Consider the following 18,805-nt stretch of genomic DNA (forward strand, 5'->3'; position numbering starts at 1 on the left):
TCTTTTGGCATTTCTCTCATTGTTTTTGGTAGTTGGCACTTTTAACTCGTACATATCGAATTTTGACCAAGGAAATTACTTTATAAGAAAAATTAGTAAACCATGCATGCAACTAGATCTGCAAATGGGTCAGGTTTACAGGATTTGGGTCGGATCCAATCCGACCTGTTAATTTAACAGGTCACTCAAACCTAACCCGTTAAGCTAACGGGTCATTTGAACCTAATCCGTTAAGTTAACGGATCACCCATTTCACCTGTTAACAATTTTTTATTTTTTATTTTTACTAGGTTAACAAACAAACAAATAAAATTAAAAAATGCAATTAAGCTCAAACAAAAACAAAACTTTGATTCAGGAACAAAATCAACATACAACAATTAATTTGGATTGGACAAATGCAAAAAAGGTAATTAAGCCGGCGCTGGACAAAACAACCTTTGGCAATTCCTCTTCTCCCTCTGCAAATTTCACCCTTGCTGGCGGAGGGGGTGTTCGGGATTTTGAAGAATTGTAGACCCTGTGGGATGTCAAAAGCTGAGTTGAGAATTGCAGGCGCAGCAAAGGTGAGCGTGAGGGATTGAATCTGAGAGATGTCTCTTTTCCCGTTTGGCTGATTGTAGGCTTGCAGCCGTTCGATTGGCACATGGCCACCCATTTGGGCTTAAGACTATTGAATTTACACAAAAGTCTTCACTAACGAGTGTTAACGGGTGGTTAATGGGTTTCGTGAGTTCACCCAAAATGACCCATTATTTAACGGGTTGACCCCGTTAACCACCCGATCCGTTTATCACTTATCCGAATATTAATTTTAACAGATCGGGTCGGATCGGGTTGAAAATGCGAGGTCTACGTGCAACTGTCGAAAAGTAGCAAATTCATTTTCGAAAGTGATATGGAATCTCCTTTTTTATTAGAAATAACTTAAAATATTCTATTTTCATGTATTTTCTATACGTAGTTTTGAATTTTTAGTATTTAAAAATTGGTTTATTCTCAATCCACTGGACATTATACAAAAATATAAAGTCATTTGCAGAACATGCTACTTAGCTTTAAATATTGGAAAAACAAAAGAATATTATGAAATTTATCCAACCAGTGGTACATAAACACTTGCAAAGCAGCAAAAGTAACTAAAACGTACAAAAAAACATAATATGCCTACAAGCTAGAAATATTAACTAGTGATATGGATTCCCATATAATTATCTGTAATATATGTTGATTATAAATATATATATATATGTCATATATATATAAGTCGATAACATAATAACTCGTGATGCATGTTGACTGAAAAAAACAACAATTTATTGATATAGGTAGATAGTTAATACTCTCTATTTAGGAGTAGCTTTAGCGCGCTCTATAATCTAGTTTGATCTTGTAGTCTAAATAATTCTGTACCATAACGTATCCGTAATAATAATCATGAGTAAAACAAAAATACTTGTACAATAGTGATCATCTACCTATGATATATCACAGGTTTGAATAGAAGATGCAATTTGATGGAAAAAACAAGAGTCAAACAAGCTCTCCATTCTAGGTGAACAACATATATAATTCAAGGCAAACTTTCAACCTTGGTGCTTTGGGGCCAATGGTTTTACCAATTTCGCAGCAATTTCGTTTAGATTTACAACAGGAAGAAGAAAGAAATAACAAAAATAATAGGTAAAGAAATAAACAGACGAGTCCCGATAAATAGATCAAGAGATAATTATATTTTTAAAACCTTTAATAGTTAAAACTATTTAATAAATTAAAGGAGAAGATAATACGAAACTCATTGGATAATATTAATTACTTTATTAGTTACTCAAGGGTAAATCTAGTAAAAAAAAAAGTGACTCATCCGACCTAATTCAATGAAGCGGAATATTCCTAATAAAAATTTACAAATTGGATTTATATCAATTAGGCCTTTTTTAAATAATTGAAGTTGAACTAAAGAGATTGTTTTTCAAACAGTCTTCCAAGATTTCATAATACATAACCTGCAATATTGTCCCAATATTTTTAAATGTAGTATAGCAAGTGATAGATTGTTCTTGTTGACACACCCCGATCCTAGAATTAAGGCGTGACGGCCAGCACGCCTTGATTCTAAGATCGGGATGTGTCATTGTGATACGGACATTACTCTTCAAACTACTGAGATTCAAGTTCAAACTTTATTTTCTTTTAATCTAAATTAATGTAAACTATAGTTTAAATAAAAAAGTTTGAACGAAATTATAAAATATCTAACCTAACTATCTAAAACGTAAAGTAACTTTCAACTTTGGAACAAAAATGGATTAAACCACATATAAAAGTAGAGGATTTAAAGAGATTTGGCATCAGAAAGGGTTCGTAAGTCAATTAATTAAGAATGAGTTTGAATTCTTCCTTCTCGGCTATTGTTTGTTTTAAGGAAACGTAAAAGCCCATTTAAATAAAGGCCCAACTGGCATGAGCCTGTTATAGCTGGGCTGAACCCTAACCCGTTTAACCGACCCATGATATCGGGTCCGGATCCAAAACAGACCAAACAGAGTTGGACGGACATTTGGGGCCAAAACCAGTGTGGTCAAAACGCAACCGCGAGAGAGAGAGAGAGAGAGAGAGAGAGAGAGAGAGAGAGGATGATCTCGGACGGAGTTGAAGATGAAGAGAAATGGCTGGCAGCTGGAATCGCCGGCCTCCAGCAAAACGCCTTCTACATGCATCGTGCTCTGGTAACTTCTCCTTCAATCAATCAAACAAACCCTTGATCTTCTTCCCTCCAATTTTGTACCAATTTTCTTTTCCCTGAAAATTCACTGAAATTGTTTTCCTCCGTGCAATTTTCTGCAAATTTTTCAATCAGGATTCCAACAATCTCAGAGACGCCCTCAAGTATTCTGCTCAGATGCTCTCGGAGCTCCGGACCTCCAAGCTTTCCCCGCACAAGTACTACGAACTCTGTAAGTTCTGGTTACTTGTCGTCGATCTGGAGGGATTCTGCTTTGTTTTTGCATTTTTGTAAATGCTGATTGTTAGTGAGTTTGTGGATGTTGATTTCACTGATTTGTGGATTGAATTGCCTCAGATATGCGGGCGTTTGACGAATTGAGGAAATTGGAAATGTTCTTCAAGGAGGAGGCTCGGCGCGGTTGCTCCATTATCGATCTCTATGAGCTCGTCCAGCACGCAGGCAACATATTGCCTAGATTGTAAGTCTCAATTATGTTAAAAACGCTAACCACTTGGTAATCTTCAGTTGCATGTGTATCAATTGCTTAATTTAGGTTTTGACTTCCGTAGTTCACCTAATGCCCCCTTGAGATAACGCAATTTGTTCTTGTTATAAACTATGTTGCACATACTATCTTACTTGCCTAGTTGGCATTGCGGGTCGTATTCCTTCAGATAGGGTATTTCTGTTAGTTTATAAACATGCTGCAACTTGAAAAGTTCCCTAATACTAAATCATATCAAAAGAAGACCCGAAACTAAGCAGAAGTTACAATTGATGATCTGATCTATTGTCGATGTCTTTGTAATGTAGGTTTTGCAATTATGAGTTGGATGATGTTACGTTTCAGGGTGTTCTTTGGAGTGTGTCGATTTTACCTTAAGTGAAGAACAAGGCATAGCATTTACATTTCTGTGGCTTATGTGTGAGTTTTATCCTCTCTATTAGGTATCTTCTCTGTACAGTAGGATCTGTGTATATCAAATCTAAGGAAGCTCCTGCTAAGGATGTCCTGAAAGATCTTGTGGAAATGTCCCGTGGCATTCAGAATCCTGTACGTGGGCTATTCTTAAGGAGTTACCTTTCTCAAGTGAGTAGGGATAAATTGCCTGATATTGGTTCTGAATATGAAGGGTAAGGAATTCAGATATTCATTCATTTGTATTTTTTTTTCTTTCTATGAAGATAGTGTTCTTGCATTTGATTCAATTTGATTTGTCAATATTCTTAACTTGCACAGAGATGCTGACACTGTCAAGGATGCTGTTGAGTTTGTTCTCCAAAATTTCACTGAGATGAACAAACTTTGGGTGCGGATGCAACATCAGGTTGGTTGACACTTTTATAGAGAGCTCTCAGGTTTGGACATGCATGGGTACCACAATGCTTGCATGTCATGAAGGTAAAAATATGTCATGAGGGCATGCTTTCTGGTCATGCAGGTGTTGTAGTGCTTTTGAATCATTCATACTCTTAGCTGATCCTGAGTTGAGGCTTGCTCTCCGGCTTTCTGGTCTGCAGGGACCTGCCCGGGAAAAGGAGAAGCGGGAGAAAGAAAGGAGCGAGCTACGTGATCTTGTAATATCAGTAACTGGTAGCTGGTTGATTTCACTGCTATATTGTTGTGCACATATGCAGTGTACACTTACAGAAGGCTTCTCTGTTGTTCCTTTAGGTTGGTAAAAACTTGCATGTCCTCAGCCAGATAGAAGGTGTTGATCTGGATTTGTACAAAGATACGGTGCTTCCCAGAGTCTTGGAACAGGTCCAATTGATGCTGTCTTATGATGTGAGACTTTCAGCTGTTAACCATAAAAAATTGGCTTCATCACCTCGCATTTTTTTTAACAGGTTGTCAATTGTAAGGATGAGCTTGCACAGTTTTATTTGATGGATTGCATAATTCAAGTCTTTCCTGATGAGTACCACTTGCAAACTCTTGATGTATTGTTAGGTGCTTGCCCCCAACTTCAGGTAGTTGACATTATATGCACAAATTGTATAATACCCTGTATTGTTTTGTATTCGTATCACTCACCTTCTATCTTGCATTCATGGTGTTTTGTGCATTGATCTTTTAAAACTGAAGGTGCTTTTGTTATTTGTTGTGATCTTGGAGTTTATACACCTTCTTCATTGCAAGAGATTTTTTACATTTTGTTATGACTTGCTGCACTCATTTTAAGCCACATGGATAGATACTTTGAATGTTTCATAGGAATATGCATGAATTGATACGTGGAACGTTGTGTTCTGCTTCATATAGTAAATCCGTTAATGATAAGGCTAATAGTTTATAGGGTATACTCTTAATTTGGAAAATGTTTTGTCTTTTGTTTGAAATTTGATTGAGAATGTTAAATAACTTATTTTTGTTTATTCATAATATTCATCGTCGTATTTTTTTTTCCGCCATTCTTGTCTCACTTTCATTTTTCTTTTTCAGCCATCTGTTGATATCAAGACGGTTCTATCCCAGTTGATGGAAAGACTTTCAAATTATGCTGCTTCAAGTACAGAAGTGCTGCCTGAGTTTTTACAAGTAGAAGCTTTTTCGAAACTGAGCAATGCTATTGGAAAGGTAATCTTACTGTATAATAAGTTGATGATTAAATTCAGGGTTGTGCCATGCTTTAATTCTCTTTTCATATATGCTGTTACCAAGTAGTTGCACATAGAGCTTTTGTGACCATGTTCGTCTGCAGGACAAGGCATGTGTACTACATATAACTGTGACCAAGTGTTCATTGCATCTATATGCTTTCCTGTCTTGACATTTTTGTTTATGTGCTTCTTTTTGTGTATTTATTTGCATCCATATTGATACCTAAACAATATGCCAATGCAGGTGATTGAAGCACAAGTTGACATGCCTATCATCGGTGTTGTAACTCTATATTCATCTCTTCTTAAATTTACCCTCCATGTGCACCCTGATCGACTTGATTATGCTGACCAAGTGTTGGTATGTTTCCTGGACAAACTGTTTTAGTATATGTATGCTCAGTTCTATCTTCTAGGTACATCATAGTTCATGCCATATATTATAAGTGAAATGGATTTTATTGGTCAAATCGCATAGGCCTGAAATTGGGTAGCCCTGCCTTTGCAAATATTTGATTGCATATACTTTGGATGAACCCTAACTTTCCATTTTATACTATACATGTATAATCCAGTAAGATGTAATTGAATATCTTGTGCTGCTAGTCTGGTGGTACAGATTTGCTTATCGTATTGTCTAAATTGATCAATGGTTCATTTTATCATGAATCCTTGGTTAGATGTTGTTGTATAACAAGATCAGTGTATTATGTTCAATAAAAGGTCAGCACATATTTTATTCTTTTCATTTTTTTCTTTTCACCAGGGCTCATTTGTTAAGAAACTCTCTGGAAAAGGGAAAATTCAAGACAGCAGGGCAACAAAACAAGTGGTTGCACTTTTAAGTGCTCCACTTGAGAAATATAATGATATTGTCACGGCCTTGAAGCTTACAAATTATCCTCGTGTCCTGGAATTTCTTGATAGTGGAACAAATAAAGTCATGGCTACTGTTATAATTCAGAGCATTATGAAAAATACAACTCATGTTTTAACTGCTGAGAAGGTATGGTTAACTCATTGATTGTCCTTTTCTCCGAGTTTGCTTCTTAATGACATGGAATGCTATTTTTACAGGTTGAGGCATTATTTGAATTAATAAAAGGACTTATTGAGGATTTGGATGGGCCTCTTAATGATGAGGTAATTTATCTGTGTTATCGTTATCGATCATAAATTTGTTGGTGATATTAAAGATCCTCTTTAGGCTTTCACAAATTTGTGCATGTTCTTCTGAATCCGAACACTTATGCGAGCATATCTTCTCTTTCAACTCTAGGTTGATGAAGAGGATTTCAAGGAGGAGCAAAATTCAGTTGCGCGACTTATTCAAATGTTTTCTAATGATGATTCCGAAGAGATGTTTAAGGTATTTGATATGTTTGAGTATAATATTCATGTGCCTTACATACCTTCTGTCTTTATAATCTTAACTTACACGAGGATAGGATTTCTCAAGTATTTAATTCTGGAGTAATCCTGAATTATATCCTCTTGGAGTTTTTATTGAGTCATAGTTATTTGTTTTATCATATATCTCTACTAATATATGGGAACAAGCACATACAAACGTTTTCTGCATTTTGAACTGATGTGACCGTGAGTTATTGTGCCTTGATTTCATGCCACCCTACCCCTGCTTGTCAGATACTGGTCTTATAACATGGCAATATCACTCGTGGGCAATTCATTTTGTACATATATTTTAGAAATTGAAGTACATGCGGATTACTCTTTGTACATTAATTTTTCTCTTTCAAGAGATATTTGCATGAACTGGAGCACCATTCATCCTTAATGTTTTCCACAATTCTTGCACTGAATTGCAGATCATATGTACTGTGAAGAAGCACATCCTGAATGGAGGACCAAAGCGTTTGCCTTTTACTGTCCCTCCCCTAGTTTTCTCTTCTCTAAAGGTTTGCTTCTGTCTGTCCAGATCAATTAACAGTTGGACATGTTAAATGTTTATGGTAGTCAACTTTTTGTTTTTTGTCTATTTTCAGTTGAAATTTCGCAAATTAGTACAGTGTGAGTAACCTATTATTCATGGAATGGATGGTCTTTTTGCCAGTGTTAGTCTGATTTTGTTTGTAATGTGCAGTTGGTTAGGAAATTGCAAGCCCAGGAAGAGAATCCATTTGGAGATGATGCATCAACCACACCAAAGAAAATTTTTCAGCTCTTAACTCAGGTAAATGCTAGTGAAAGCTTTCAGAAAGCTCGCTTTATGTATATCCTACACAGTTTGAGCTTAGACTTTGATCTTTCTAGCTATTGAGTAACACTTCTGGTTTATTGTTTTAGACTATTGAGGCTCTGTTGAATGTTCCAGCACCTGAACTGGCATTACGGTTATACTTGCAATGTGCTGAGGTACATTTGAAATGTTCAAGTTTCAAATTAAAAGCAAATTGAAATGTTCGGTTTTCAATTAAAATGCATGACCCAACAAATATTATCCCTAATTTAATGCTTATTGTTTTTCAATAATTAGGCTGCAAATGACTGTGATTTGGAACCTGTTGCATATGAGTTCTTCACCCAAGCATATATTCTTTACGAAGAAGAAATTTCAGTAAGTTTTCCCCTTGGGAGCTAATTCTTTGTCTTTTCACCTGTTCCATTATTTTAAAGGTTTCAATGGAACACTGGATTGCTTCTACTCGTTCCTTATTGAACACTGGATTATATCTAACCTGTCTTGTTTTCATGCTTTTCCTGTAATAGGATTCGAAAGCACAGGTGACTGCCATTCATCTGATAGTTGGGACTCTCCAGAGGATGCATGTATTTGGTGTTGAAAACAGGGATACTTTAACTCACAAAGCCACAGGGGTAATCATAATTTCATTAGTTATAATAATGCCGCCCATCCCATTTTACTGAACCTTACTTAATGCCTTGTCTTTTACCAGTATTCGGCAAAGCTTTTAAAGAAGGCTGATCAGTGCCGAGCTGTTTATGCTTGCTCACATCTCTTCTGGGTTGACGATCAGGAGAACATGAAGGATGGAGAAAGGTGTGTTGTGCAAGTCATGTCAGTTTTCTCTATTGTTCCAAAAGGATATGTTCACGATGAAAGAACTGTGTGCAGGACAATTATGAGTTAAATGGAAAAGAACTGAGTGGAGGGATGGTTTCTGAGTATAAGAATCTTAGCGGAGCCATTTCTTGGTTTATGTGGTAATAATTCGTTTTATGTTTCTTGTGCTTGCTTGCTATCCAGGGTACTGATTTGCCTAAAGCGAGCTTTAAGAATTGCCAACGCTGCCCAGCAGATGTCCAATGCTACACGGGGTAGCACCGGTTCTGTGGCGCTCTTTGTTGAAATACTGAACAAGTAATGGTTGCGGACACCAAAGCCGATTTTTTCTGTTTATTTTGCGGAAGGAGAAGACCTTATTTTATTGTGTTTTTCAGGTACCTTTATTTCTTTGAGAAGGGGAACCCACAGATAACGGTTGCTTCAGTTCAAAGCCTGATTGAATTGGTTACAACTGAACTGCAAAGCGACTCGGCCTCAGCAGAGCCATCTGTTGATGCTTTCTTTGCCAGCACACAGCGGTACATCCAGTTCCAGAAGCAGAAAGGCGGCGCAGTTGGTGAAAGATATGAGCCCATCAAAGCATGACCTTGTTCGAAGGACACTTGTTATTAATGTTGAGAGCTGCAGATAAGTTTGTCTTGGTGGTTGTTAGGAATCGATTTCATCCTTTTTGACGTCGTTTTATTGAGAGAATAGATTGTATGCCTTATCCTCCCCGAATCCCGATGCTGAATTTTCCTTGGTGACCAGTGGGTCCGATAGGATGTTTACTTTGGGTAATATCTCGTCTAAGAATTCTGTATACTAATTGTGTTACTGCAATACTACAAATGTACGTACAACATATATTTGAATTTGAATCTACTTCCATCAGAATTCAGAACCAACCACATCTTTCTTGAGGTTGTTCGAAACTGTTACACTTCCGTCATTTTATCCTTTTTGCGGTGTTCGAAGATTCGATCGGTTGTTGTGATTGCCTGCAATTGTTCCTTAAAAAGATTTTGCAGTGAAGAAAGTTGAGATTTCATCTAAAACTAATTGGCGGTATGGGGAATAGCCAATTTTCTTATAAGCCCATGCATTGTCTCGGGATTCCTCCAACTTACCAATATTGTTCTTCATCTACCTTTGGCACTCCTCTTTCATAACTTTTCTTGTGCACCCACAGGACGAGTGCAAGAGAAAAGAGGAGTGTTAGAAAACCGCTAGCCTAATAGTAAAATGTGAGGCAATGCATTGTGTTGAGGCAAACCAAAAAAATAAAAACAAAACGCACCGATATAGGCATGCCCAAGCCTTCAAGCACAACAGATACTAATAATATAACTGTGTCGATGCGAAACAAGGTCTTTTTCCTAACAAGGAGTTAAGAAAAAGTTGCCAACGATAGAATTCAACAATTTAAGGTATCACAACAGTTCCAAGAATGCAACACCCAACCACCTGATGCTTTCACAGAGAGATCGATACGATTGTCAAACACGACAACTTACTGACTCCAGCTTCTTCAGGACAAAAGGGAAAAAACAAGATTTAGGGAACAAAGGGGTGTGGGGGAATACATGCAGAATGGCTGGTCATTATCTCTTTACACCTATTTTCCAAATCACAATATGGAGCATGCCTTCTGCCCTTTGCCTTTCTTTTTCTTCTGCTTCGGAGGTTGAAGTACAACCCTTATGGCTGCGTCAAAGACCCCTTTCACATTCTGCAGCCGCAAACGCATATCATAAGTGGCAGTTTGGGCATGAAAAATCCCTCGCATAATGCAATATATAATCTAAATACCTGCTGAGTTTTTGAACTGCACTCGATATAAGCTGGTGCTCCAATTAGCTTCCTGAGCTCCTCTCCCTACAAGGGTAGAGATAAATCTTAATTACAAGGACGAAGAAAAGAAGATAAGGTGAACACCGAGCAATGCACAAGACAAGAACGTTACTTGAGCAGTAGTAATTGGGACAGCACCGGGATGATCAATAAAGAACTGCTTGTCGTCCCGAAGATCTAGCTCATTAAATTTGTGTGAAAAAGAAAAGTAAGAAGTTCCCTCATTAAAGACATTCCACAGTTAGAACAATCATTAATTTAAAAACACTCAATGTGTTCCAATACCGGAACCATCTCAAAATGTATATTAATAAACCGGAGAAACTTTTTTTTCAATATTTACAAAGTAGAAAAGATAAAATTTTACCAAGCTTTGTTCCAACAAGAATGATTGGAACCCCAGGCGCATAATGCTTCAATTCTGGGATCCACTGGAAAGGAAATCAATATATTTGAAATTTATCAGCAAATCATCAATCATAAAGACAAAACAGTCATAATCAGTACCATATCATGTACACCTAAATCCCATATAGCAAAATCTCACCTTCTTGGACACATTTTCGTAGCTGGCTTTGCTGATGAGAGAGAACGCCAGTATAAACACATCAGCACCACGATAACTCAAAGGTCTTAATCTATTGTAATCCTCCTGTCCTGTTGCACAAAAAATAAAATTCATACCTAAAACACTTACATACATACGACCCTAGTAAACAAAAACCAAAGTGACAATGCATATTTACCAGCTGTATCCCATAACCCCAGGTTAACAGTGCTCCCATTGACAACCACGTTTGCACTGAAATTGTCGAAAACAGTTGGCACGTAATCCTGTTTCCCACCACAATACGAAAGAAAATTATAAACCGTCCATCATATTGACAAATGATCTCCCCAACCTAATAGCTTTATTAAACCTTAAACAATATGAAATCACAAACAACCACATTGCAAAAACATTCTAGGAAGAAAAGATTAAAAATTTCATCCAATAACATCTTATAGGCAGAATGGCTAAAGCAAAATCCCAAAAATATGAAAGAACTCCTATAAAACACCTCAATCCGAGCATCCAAGGAATTTAATCAGGAGCAGAAAAAGAATTTCAAAATCCCAATAATTCATTAAAGATATAACCCACTTATTTTCAAACCTTTCACATTTGATTGCCCCTAAAAAAAAGGGGGCAATTTTCACCAAAATGAATACCATTCCAATTATTTGCACCCAATGTTTTCCTAAAACAATCAAATATCGTCAGCAATATTGAAAGCAATAAATCAGCTACCAAAACAAAGGAAGCTAATTTGTGAATAATTCAGCTAAAAATTCACCAACAATTCTATGCATCAAACTTCCCAGAACCACACAAAAAACCCAATTAAAAGCAATAAATCAATTACCAAATCCTTTTCACCAGTTGCAACAACAGAACCCTAAATTAAAATTCCCAAAAAAGGAAGGCAAATTAAAGCAAAAAAATAGGAATTGGGGACTTGAAGACTTACGGTGGGGAAGGTGTTGCTGGTGTAGGAGATAAGCAGACACGTCTTGCCCACAGCCCCGTCCCCAACCGTGACGCACTTTATGAACCTTGACGCGCTCATTTTTGCTGTTCTCTCACTTTCTCAAGAAAAACCAACCCAAAAGAAAGAAAGAAAACCCCAAGCCCCAGATCTCCTTCGAACCTGAGGACCCGATCTTCTTCTTCTCCTTCCTCCTCCTCTTCAATTACACATCTGAGGCGCGATCGAAATCAGGACGAATTCTCAACGAAACCCTAACCCTAATTTTGGCAAATGGGGGGAAATCGAGAGAGAGAGAGAAAGAGAAAAGAGGAGAAAAAGATTGGGGGATTTCAGAAAGGAAAAATTGAAAGGAGAAAAACGGGCGAAATGTGGATGTTGTGGAAGATCGACGGAAGACAAAAGAGGAGTGAGAGCGAGACAAAAATGGCGGATTTTTTTTGGCCGCGAATTTTTTTTGCCGTTGAAGCGTTCGTTGAGCAACAAACTCTCCCCAACAAATAGCTGTGAGTCTCCCTCTCTCTCTCCCTCTCTCTCCCTCTCCGCTCTCTGTTTTTCCTTCTTTCTGCGCGTTAATCGCTAGGGAGTTGGATCCGGTTTTTTGTATTTGGGGTCGGGTTTTTGGGCTTTTCGAGGGGGATTTTATTGTTGTTTTTGCTTGGTGGGGATGAAAATTTAAATGTACTCAAGTTAAAGGGGTGTTGTGCAATTTTTGGATTTTGGATTTTTCTTTCTGGTTTGTGTGGTGTCTTTTACACGTATGACAAAAAAGAAATATTTCAAGAGAAATGATAAGCAGACTGTTTGAAAAGTGACATTTTTCATACATTCTTTGCCGTATTCTAAAGTTAAATTCTTGTCTATTCGTGTGATTTTAATTTCTATCCGTTTAGTTTGGGAATCGACTATCGACTTAAGGTAATTTCTGAATGGTTCGTTCTTTGTCACGCGAAATTGTTACATGGTTTCTATTTATTCTCTTTGTGTTGGGGAGTCTGACGTGTTATGTTGCTGGAATCTCGTTGCGAGCAATTAACTGGTTATTCTTATTTTGGTTTGTATTCTAAATACAAAGTATGACATGATATAACACGTCAGATATGCGTCAAGAAAACATGTCTTACGCGTTATGTTATCATAATGTCAATCTATTCCAATGATGTGTGACAAAGAAATAATCATAACCCATTGTTGCATAGTTTCTATTTATGCTCTTAGCATTGGAGAGTCTAACGTGTTATGTCGTTGGAGTGGCGTTGCGGGCAATTAGCTAGTTATCCTTATTTTGATCTGTTTTCTAGATACAAAGTATGCACAACATAACACGTTAGATATGCACCAGGAAAACCTGTCTTACGCGTTATGTTATCATGATGCCAATCTATTCCAATGATGTGTGACAAAGAAATAATCACAACCCATTGTTGCATAGTTTCTATTTATTCTCTTAGCGTTGGAGAGTCTGGTGTGTTATGTCGCTGGAGTGGCGTTGCGGGCAATTAACTAGTTATTCTTATTTTGGTTTGTATTATAAATACAAAGTATGACACAACATAACACGTTAGATATGCACCAAGAAAACATGTCTTACGCGTTATGTTATCATAGTGCCAATCTATTTGAATGATTTGTGACAAAGAAATAATCACAACCCATTGTTGCATAGTATCTATTTATTCTCTTAACATTAGAGAGTCTGGCGTGTTGTTTTGCTGAAATATCGTTATAGGCAATTAGCTGGTGATTCTTATTTTGGTTTGTAGTCTAGATACAAAATATGACACAACATAACACGTCAACTATGCATCAAGAAAATTTGTCTTAAACGTTATGTTATCATAATGTCAATCTATCGAATGATTTGTGACAAAGAAATAATCACAGCCCTAGTTTGGTGAGGACGATTAGCAAAGATAATCACAAATAGATAAGAATCCTTTCACAGTTCATGTACTAGATCATATTAGTTGCTAATAAACAGGTAATCAAGCTAATTAAAAATAGGAGAAAATGGGGTAAAATTATATGAATCAAATTATCAAACATGTTACCAAAAAAATTATTATTTTAAAAGTGGGGCAATACTAATCTTCCCACCATACCAACTTATGCTTGCCAATGAATGTATGGTAGTAGCGCAGAGGTGGTTGGAATTTGATAAGAGTATAATTTACATGACAGCAACCACATCAATTACCACAATACAAGAAAAATTTCTACGAAAAAATGATTAATTTCTTGAGGTACAAGACAAATAACTAAGATTATTGAGTTTGGAGGCCTTGTGGATTTGGTTAGGTAGGTTTTTGGGGAAGTTGAATTTTTTTGTTACAAGCGATATTATTACTCTAAATTATACTAATTACAAAGTACGGAAGTAGTTTAAACTAGAGATACAGTGAGCTGAATAGCAAGCTCTATCCGTTGACAATTTACCACTTGTGAGCAAATTAAGATTAGATAACGAAATCTTAAAGGAAATTATATGTTTTTAAAACTTCCACTTATGTTATAAAATATAAGGGCAGAGAGATAGTTGTTTGACCAATTACATTAAATATATTTAGGGTAGCTTGTGGATTTGGATGCTCTCCTGTGAATGGAGAGGATCCTGACCACTAATAATGGGCCGTTGGATTTTTATCCAACGGCTACAAACAGGGAGTCCCTTTAAAGTTATAATAATTATAGTCGTTGGATAAAAATCCAACGGCCCATGATTAGTGGTCAGGCGGATCCTCTCCATTAGCTCAGGAGAGGATCCAAGTCCCTTGGGGAGAAGATCTTCTGGCAAGGCCAAAGCTGTCTGTCTAACCCACCATTACATTATTGAACAGTTGCATCGCCACCATAACAGTACAGGGCAGAAATGTTTATCCATTTTTGGAATTTGAATTGCAAGCCTGGAAAGAAAAAGTGCAAAACTACCATCTGGCATAGAGAAACTTGTATATAACCGAGACGGTATAGGTGACGATGATTTGAGTCTTTCATGCATCGTCATCTTTTATACTTATTTATAAGGCATCACTTAATTGGTTTGAGATATAACTATTTTGATATAAATGCGTCATCATATCTTTTAACTTGTCTACAAAACATTGCATAATAAGTTTGAGATACAACTTTTTTAACATTCCAGTTGTTGTAAATTCTTCTGCACGTCGGAGGTATTGAAAGAAGAAGGAAAAGAAAAAAAAAATGGTCGTGGCTATTTCTTAGCGGTTCGTTGATTAGCCAAGAACAAATACTCAAGCATACAAAAACTTTCATGAAAGAGAGACATCAACGTGAAGGTGCTCCAACCAAATCGTGTAATGCCAAATAAAAACTTAAATCACGTGACATCGTATTATTAGTCTAAGATGTTAAGTGCCGTATTTGAAAGTGTAGGTGGGTCCTCCAAACAGACATCCAACTTCTCAATGGACTTTTAGGTATGTGGCCGTTCACAGGTTGATCTATAAATGTAAAATCAGAATACGAAGGAAATAAAAAATTGGAACTTGAAAAGAATGTGCTTATTTCACGATATCCAGAAAAGAAGCAAGCGTTGGACAACATGATTTCCCAGGCTTATTGCAAATACAACAGTTTCGAAAATTACAACTTGGTAAACGCTATTGCCGATAAATAAAGGGAATCTGAGATCTGAGGGCATCTATAACATAGGTGAAAAATACACGAACGCGTCGACGACAACTAAAATACAATACGCAGGTGGGGAACTTGCACACATCTAGTGAGAATCAGGACTTGCAAAATGCGTGGAGTGTTTCGTCGAGGGCCTTTCTATCATATTCGCCAGTGAAGACACAATTTCCCAAAGGACCTTTCAGAAGGATGAGCCTTAGTAACCCATCAGCTACCTTCTTATCAACCTGCCATACCAGAAGAAGACGGATACATTAAGAAACAAGCAAACAAGCAATATTACAAATTACAATCCCATTTCTCTTACCGCCATTACGGATCTGAATGTCTCTATCGTCACAGATTCGGGAGGTGCAATAGGTAACTTGGCCTGCTTTAAAATGTTGGTAGTTCGCTTCACAAGTGCATCATCAATCCAGCCAAGGCGGTATGACATGTCAACAGCCATAACCTAAACATAGCGCACAAGCTCTTTAAACATTGAGGAATAATTTTGCAAGGAAACAAACAAATGTAAATGTATAAGAGAATTACCATGCCAGCTGCAACAGCTTCTCCATGAAGCCAGTTCCCATAGCCGAGCCCAGTTTCTATTGCCTGAAAATACATTGCATTTCATCAAAAATATTTAATTAGATTGGGGATCCAATCCAACAGAATATTGCAGAATATAACAAAGTACAGAGGCTCTCAACGCTTTCATTATAAAGAAATTAGCCTAATTGTACAAAACAAAAACTCACATGACCAAATGTATGACCCAAGTTCAGTGTAGCTCTCAGTCCACCTTCCTTCTCATCCAAGGACACAACCTCAGCCTTGTTTTCACACGACCGCTTTATAGCATAAGCCATTGCTGCTGGATCCCTGCAATGCACCAACTATACTCATCAACATAACTAACTGAATGTGCATCTTGTGCAGGAAGGAGATTATTCATGAAGCTTCAACAGACTGGAAAAGAAAAAATGGCAACAGCCTTAAAATCACAACCACTAGCAGTGACGAGATACTCTCTTAATTTGATGTCCCGTAACATTTATCATGTCAAATAGAATGGTGCTGGGACAGGGAACTTCTCACTGTTCCTTACTCTTTGTTCAAATTTCGTACCTCGCCATTAGTGCCTGAATATTCCTCTCCTGCCATTCAAAGAAATCTGCATCTCTAATAAGCCCATACTTAATGACCTCTGCAAGCCCTGAAGCCAGTTCCCTGTCTGGTAATGTGTTCAATGTGTCTGTGTCTATAAGCACACACTGAGGTTGGTAAAAAGCACCGATCAAGTTCTTCCCAAGAGGGTGGTTTATACCGGTTTTGCCCCCAACAGAAGAATCAACCTGCAAGTCGACCAACATAAAAATTTGATGCATGAGAAATAATGAGCATAAGTGCATGATTCCTAGAAAACGAAAGAGATAGTGACCGACCTGCGCCATAACAGTTGTTGGAATCTGAATGAAGTTAACACCACGAAGGAAAGAAGCAGCAGCATAGCCACACATGTCACCAATCACGCCACCTCCGAGGGCAACAAATGTACATCGCCGGTCCAGTCTCGACTCAATAGCCTTGTCAAACACTTTCATAAGAGTGTCCTGCCAGTTGAAGAAAGCGGTTACTCATAATTCAACTGGCCAAATGCAATCTTAAAGACTAAAATTCAAACGAGCATTTAGATACTCACCATGTCCTTATACTTCTCACCATCTGGTAAAATCACGCTCTCAACTGACACATTCGGGTTATCTCTTGTCAAAGCCTCAACAACTTTATCCAAGTACAACGGCGCAACTTTAGTGTTAGTGACCACAAGAACCCTCTTTCCGTGAACATGCCTACATTAACGTAATAATCAACAATAAGAACATCGACATCCACAAAACCGCAATTAAAACAACAAAAAAGAAGCTTAATTTTCGAGAAAGCTGAAAACTTGCCCTTTTACTAAAGCTAATTACCCATGTGAAAAACCAGCATTTTCTACCATAACAATGTTTCTTCTCTTTCAGAAACCTTACCCATCAAAGAAAGCTGCAAGCTTGAGCTTGCCCTGTTACTAAACCCCATCACGCGCAGTAAAACTTTAAATTACCAATTTAATTCCATTTTCTTATCTATTACTCAGCTAAATAGAAGCATTTACTAGTTCACATAACAAATTTCAGCGGCATTTGACCACCAACAAATATGTAATTATCTGCATTTAAAGCTTTAATTTGATGAGAAAACTAAGAATCTGAACCTTTGAAGAAGTTCGGGCTGATCAAGCAGTCCAGATCCGATGTAAATCGGGTAGCTCCGATTACCCAAATCGACGTCCACAACGGTGGGAGCCACAGGACCCGTTTTACTGGACGGCTGATCCACTACCTGCGCCGAGCTCGCCATAATCCTCGTCCTTGATCTCACGGTGCTCGACTTCAACGCCGAGTTCGCGCCCCGAGTCAACTCAATCGAACTATTGGAAACGAACGAAGTCCGGAGAGAAGAAGCGTTGGAGCTCTGAACACGGAGAGAAACCTCGGCCGGGCTGCTGGGTTTGGAGAGTGAGGCTTTCCTGGAGGAGAGGGAAACGGAGAAAGGGTTGGCTGTGGATGCTGTGGAGGCCATGGACTCGGGTACGGGTTCGGATCGGGTGGTGATGGAGGAAGAGGAGGAGAGGCTGCGTCGTGTGTGATAAGTGGGGCATTTTGTTGGTGATGAAGGAGGAAGGAACAGGTGTGGCGGGGTAGGTGAGTGGGCGCGATTGATCGAGGCCGCCACGAGATGGACCGACCGGTACCGGTCCGAGTCGGGAAATTTATCGTGAGAAAAAATGATTTATCGTGATAATAAATGGGTATTAAAATTACAAATATTATATTCCGGATTAAATTAATAAGAGACATGTGTTTGATAAATAAAAAAACAAGAGGAACATGCGTATCGGACACGTGAGGTTCAGATAATTATTGTGTGCTTTGGTTCGGTTTGAAATAAATGTTTTTTTTTTTTTGAATAAGCGATACTATTTATATTAAAAAAATTAGCAGAAAACATACATTTTGTGTGCATATGTGATAGAGATATTATGTATAACTATGAGATTGTGACACTTGGCATAAGATTAGCTAGGTAGTTAGATTAGTTATGATCTTGTGTTCTCTATAAATACCTTGTAAGATTGCTTACTCTCTAAGAAATACAATATTGAAGAATTACATTCCTTCTCTCCCTCTCTCTGAACTTCTCTTTCTATAAAATCTCTATCCTTCTCTCTGATTAACATGGTATCACTCGCTGCCATGGCTACCGCCTCTTCGATCCGTCAATCCGCTTCCGCTATTGTTCATGCTAATTGATGCATTGTCATGTCACAGCTGAATTGTGCTGTGTTCTTCTCGGATCTCTTTTTTTGTTTCAAGC

General features: G+C 37.7%; 3 protein-coding genes across 3 annotated transcripts; 1 reads left to right on the forward strand and 2 right to left on the reverse strand.

Annotated features, from left to right (window-relative positions):
- Positions 1–2,556: 2,556 nt before the first annotated feature.
- On the forward strand, positions 2,557–9,268 carry LOC126604919 (vacuolar protein sorting-associated protein 35A-like). Its single transcript, XM_050272245.1, has 21 exons — positions 2,557–2,729; positions 2,861–2,957; positions 3,083–3,206; positions 3,677–3,862; positions 3,969–4,056; positions 4,250–4,306; positions 4,404–4,493; positions 4,580–4,702; positions 5,175–5,309; positions 5,577–5,693; positions 6,099–6,338; positions 6,410–6,475; positions 6,612–6,701; positions 7,162–7,251; positions 7,437–7,526; positions 7,640–7,708; positions 7,830–7,910; positions 8,063–8,170; positions 8,251–8,354; positions 8,562–8,675; positions 8,756–9,268. The coding sequence occupies exons 1-21, from the start codon at positions 2,637–2,639 to the stop codon at positions 8,964–8,966; spliced, it is 2,373 nt and encodes a 790-aa protein (XP_050128202.1). The 5' UTR covers positions 2,557–2,636; the 3' UTR covers positions 8,967–9,268.
- A 413-nt stretch (positions 9,269–9,681) lies between these two features.
- Positions 9,682–12,364, reverse strand: LOC126604923 (rac-like GTP-binding protein ARAC1). Its single transcript, XM_050272250.1, has 7 exons — positions 11,726–12,364; positions 10,961–11,048; positions 10,762–10,871; positions 10,582–10,645; positions 10,327–10,391; positions 10,173–10,238; positions 9,682–10,092 (listed from the first exon to the last, which is right to left on the reverse strand). The coding sequence occupies exons 1-7, from the start codon at positions 11,822–11,824 to the stop codon at positions 9,991–9,993; spliced, it is 594 nt and encodes a 197-aa protein (XP_050128207.1). The 5' UTR covers positions 11,825–12,364; the 3' UTR covers positions 9,682–9,990.
- A 2,878-nt stretch (positions 12,365–15,242) lies between these two features.
- On the reverse strand, positions 15,243–18,100 carry LOC126604922 (3-dehydroquinate synthase, chloroplastic). Its single transcript, XM_050272249.1, has 8 exons — positions 17,643–18,100; positions 17,085–17,235; positions 16,828–16,995; positions 16,511–16,737; positions 16,141–16,264; positions 15,932–15,994; positions 15,705–15,848; positions 15,243–15,624 (listed from the first exon to the last, which is right to left on the reverse strand). Exons 1-8 carry the CDS (start codon positions 18,008–18,010, stop codon positions 15,493–15,495), a joined length of 1,377 nt encoding a protein of 458 aa, XP_050128206.1. The 5' UTR covers positions 18,011–18,100; the 3' UTR covers positions 15,243–15,492.
- Between the last annotated feature and the right edge of the window lie 705 nt (positions 18,101–18,805).

The sequence above is a fragment of the Malus sylvestris genome, chromosome 15 (genome assembly GCF_916048215.2).
Source record: "Malus sylvestris chromosome 15, drMalSylv7.2, whole genome shotgun sequence".
Classification (NCBI taxonomy): domain Eukaryota; kingdom Viridiplantae; phylum Streptophyta; class Magnoliopsida; order Rosales; family Rosaceae; genus Malus; species Malus sylvestris.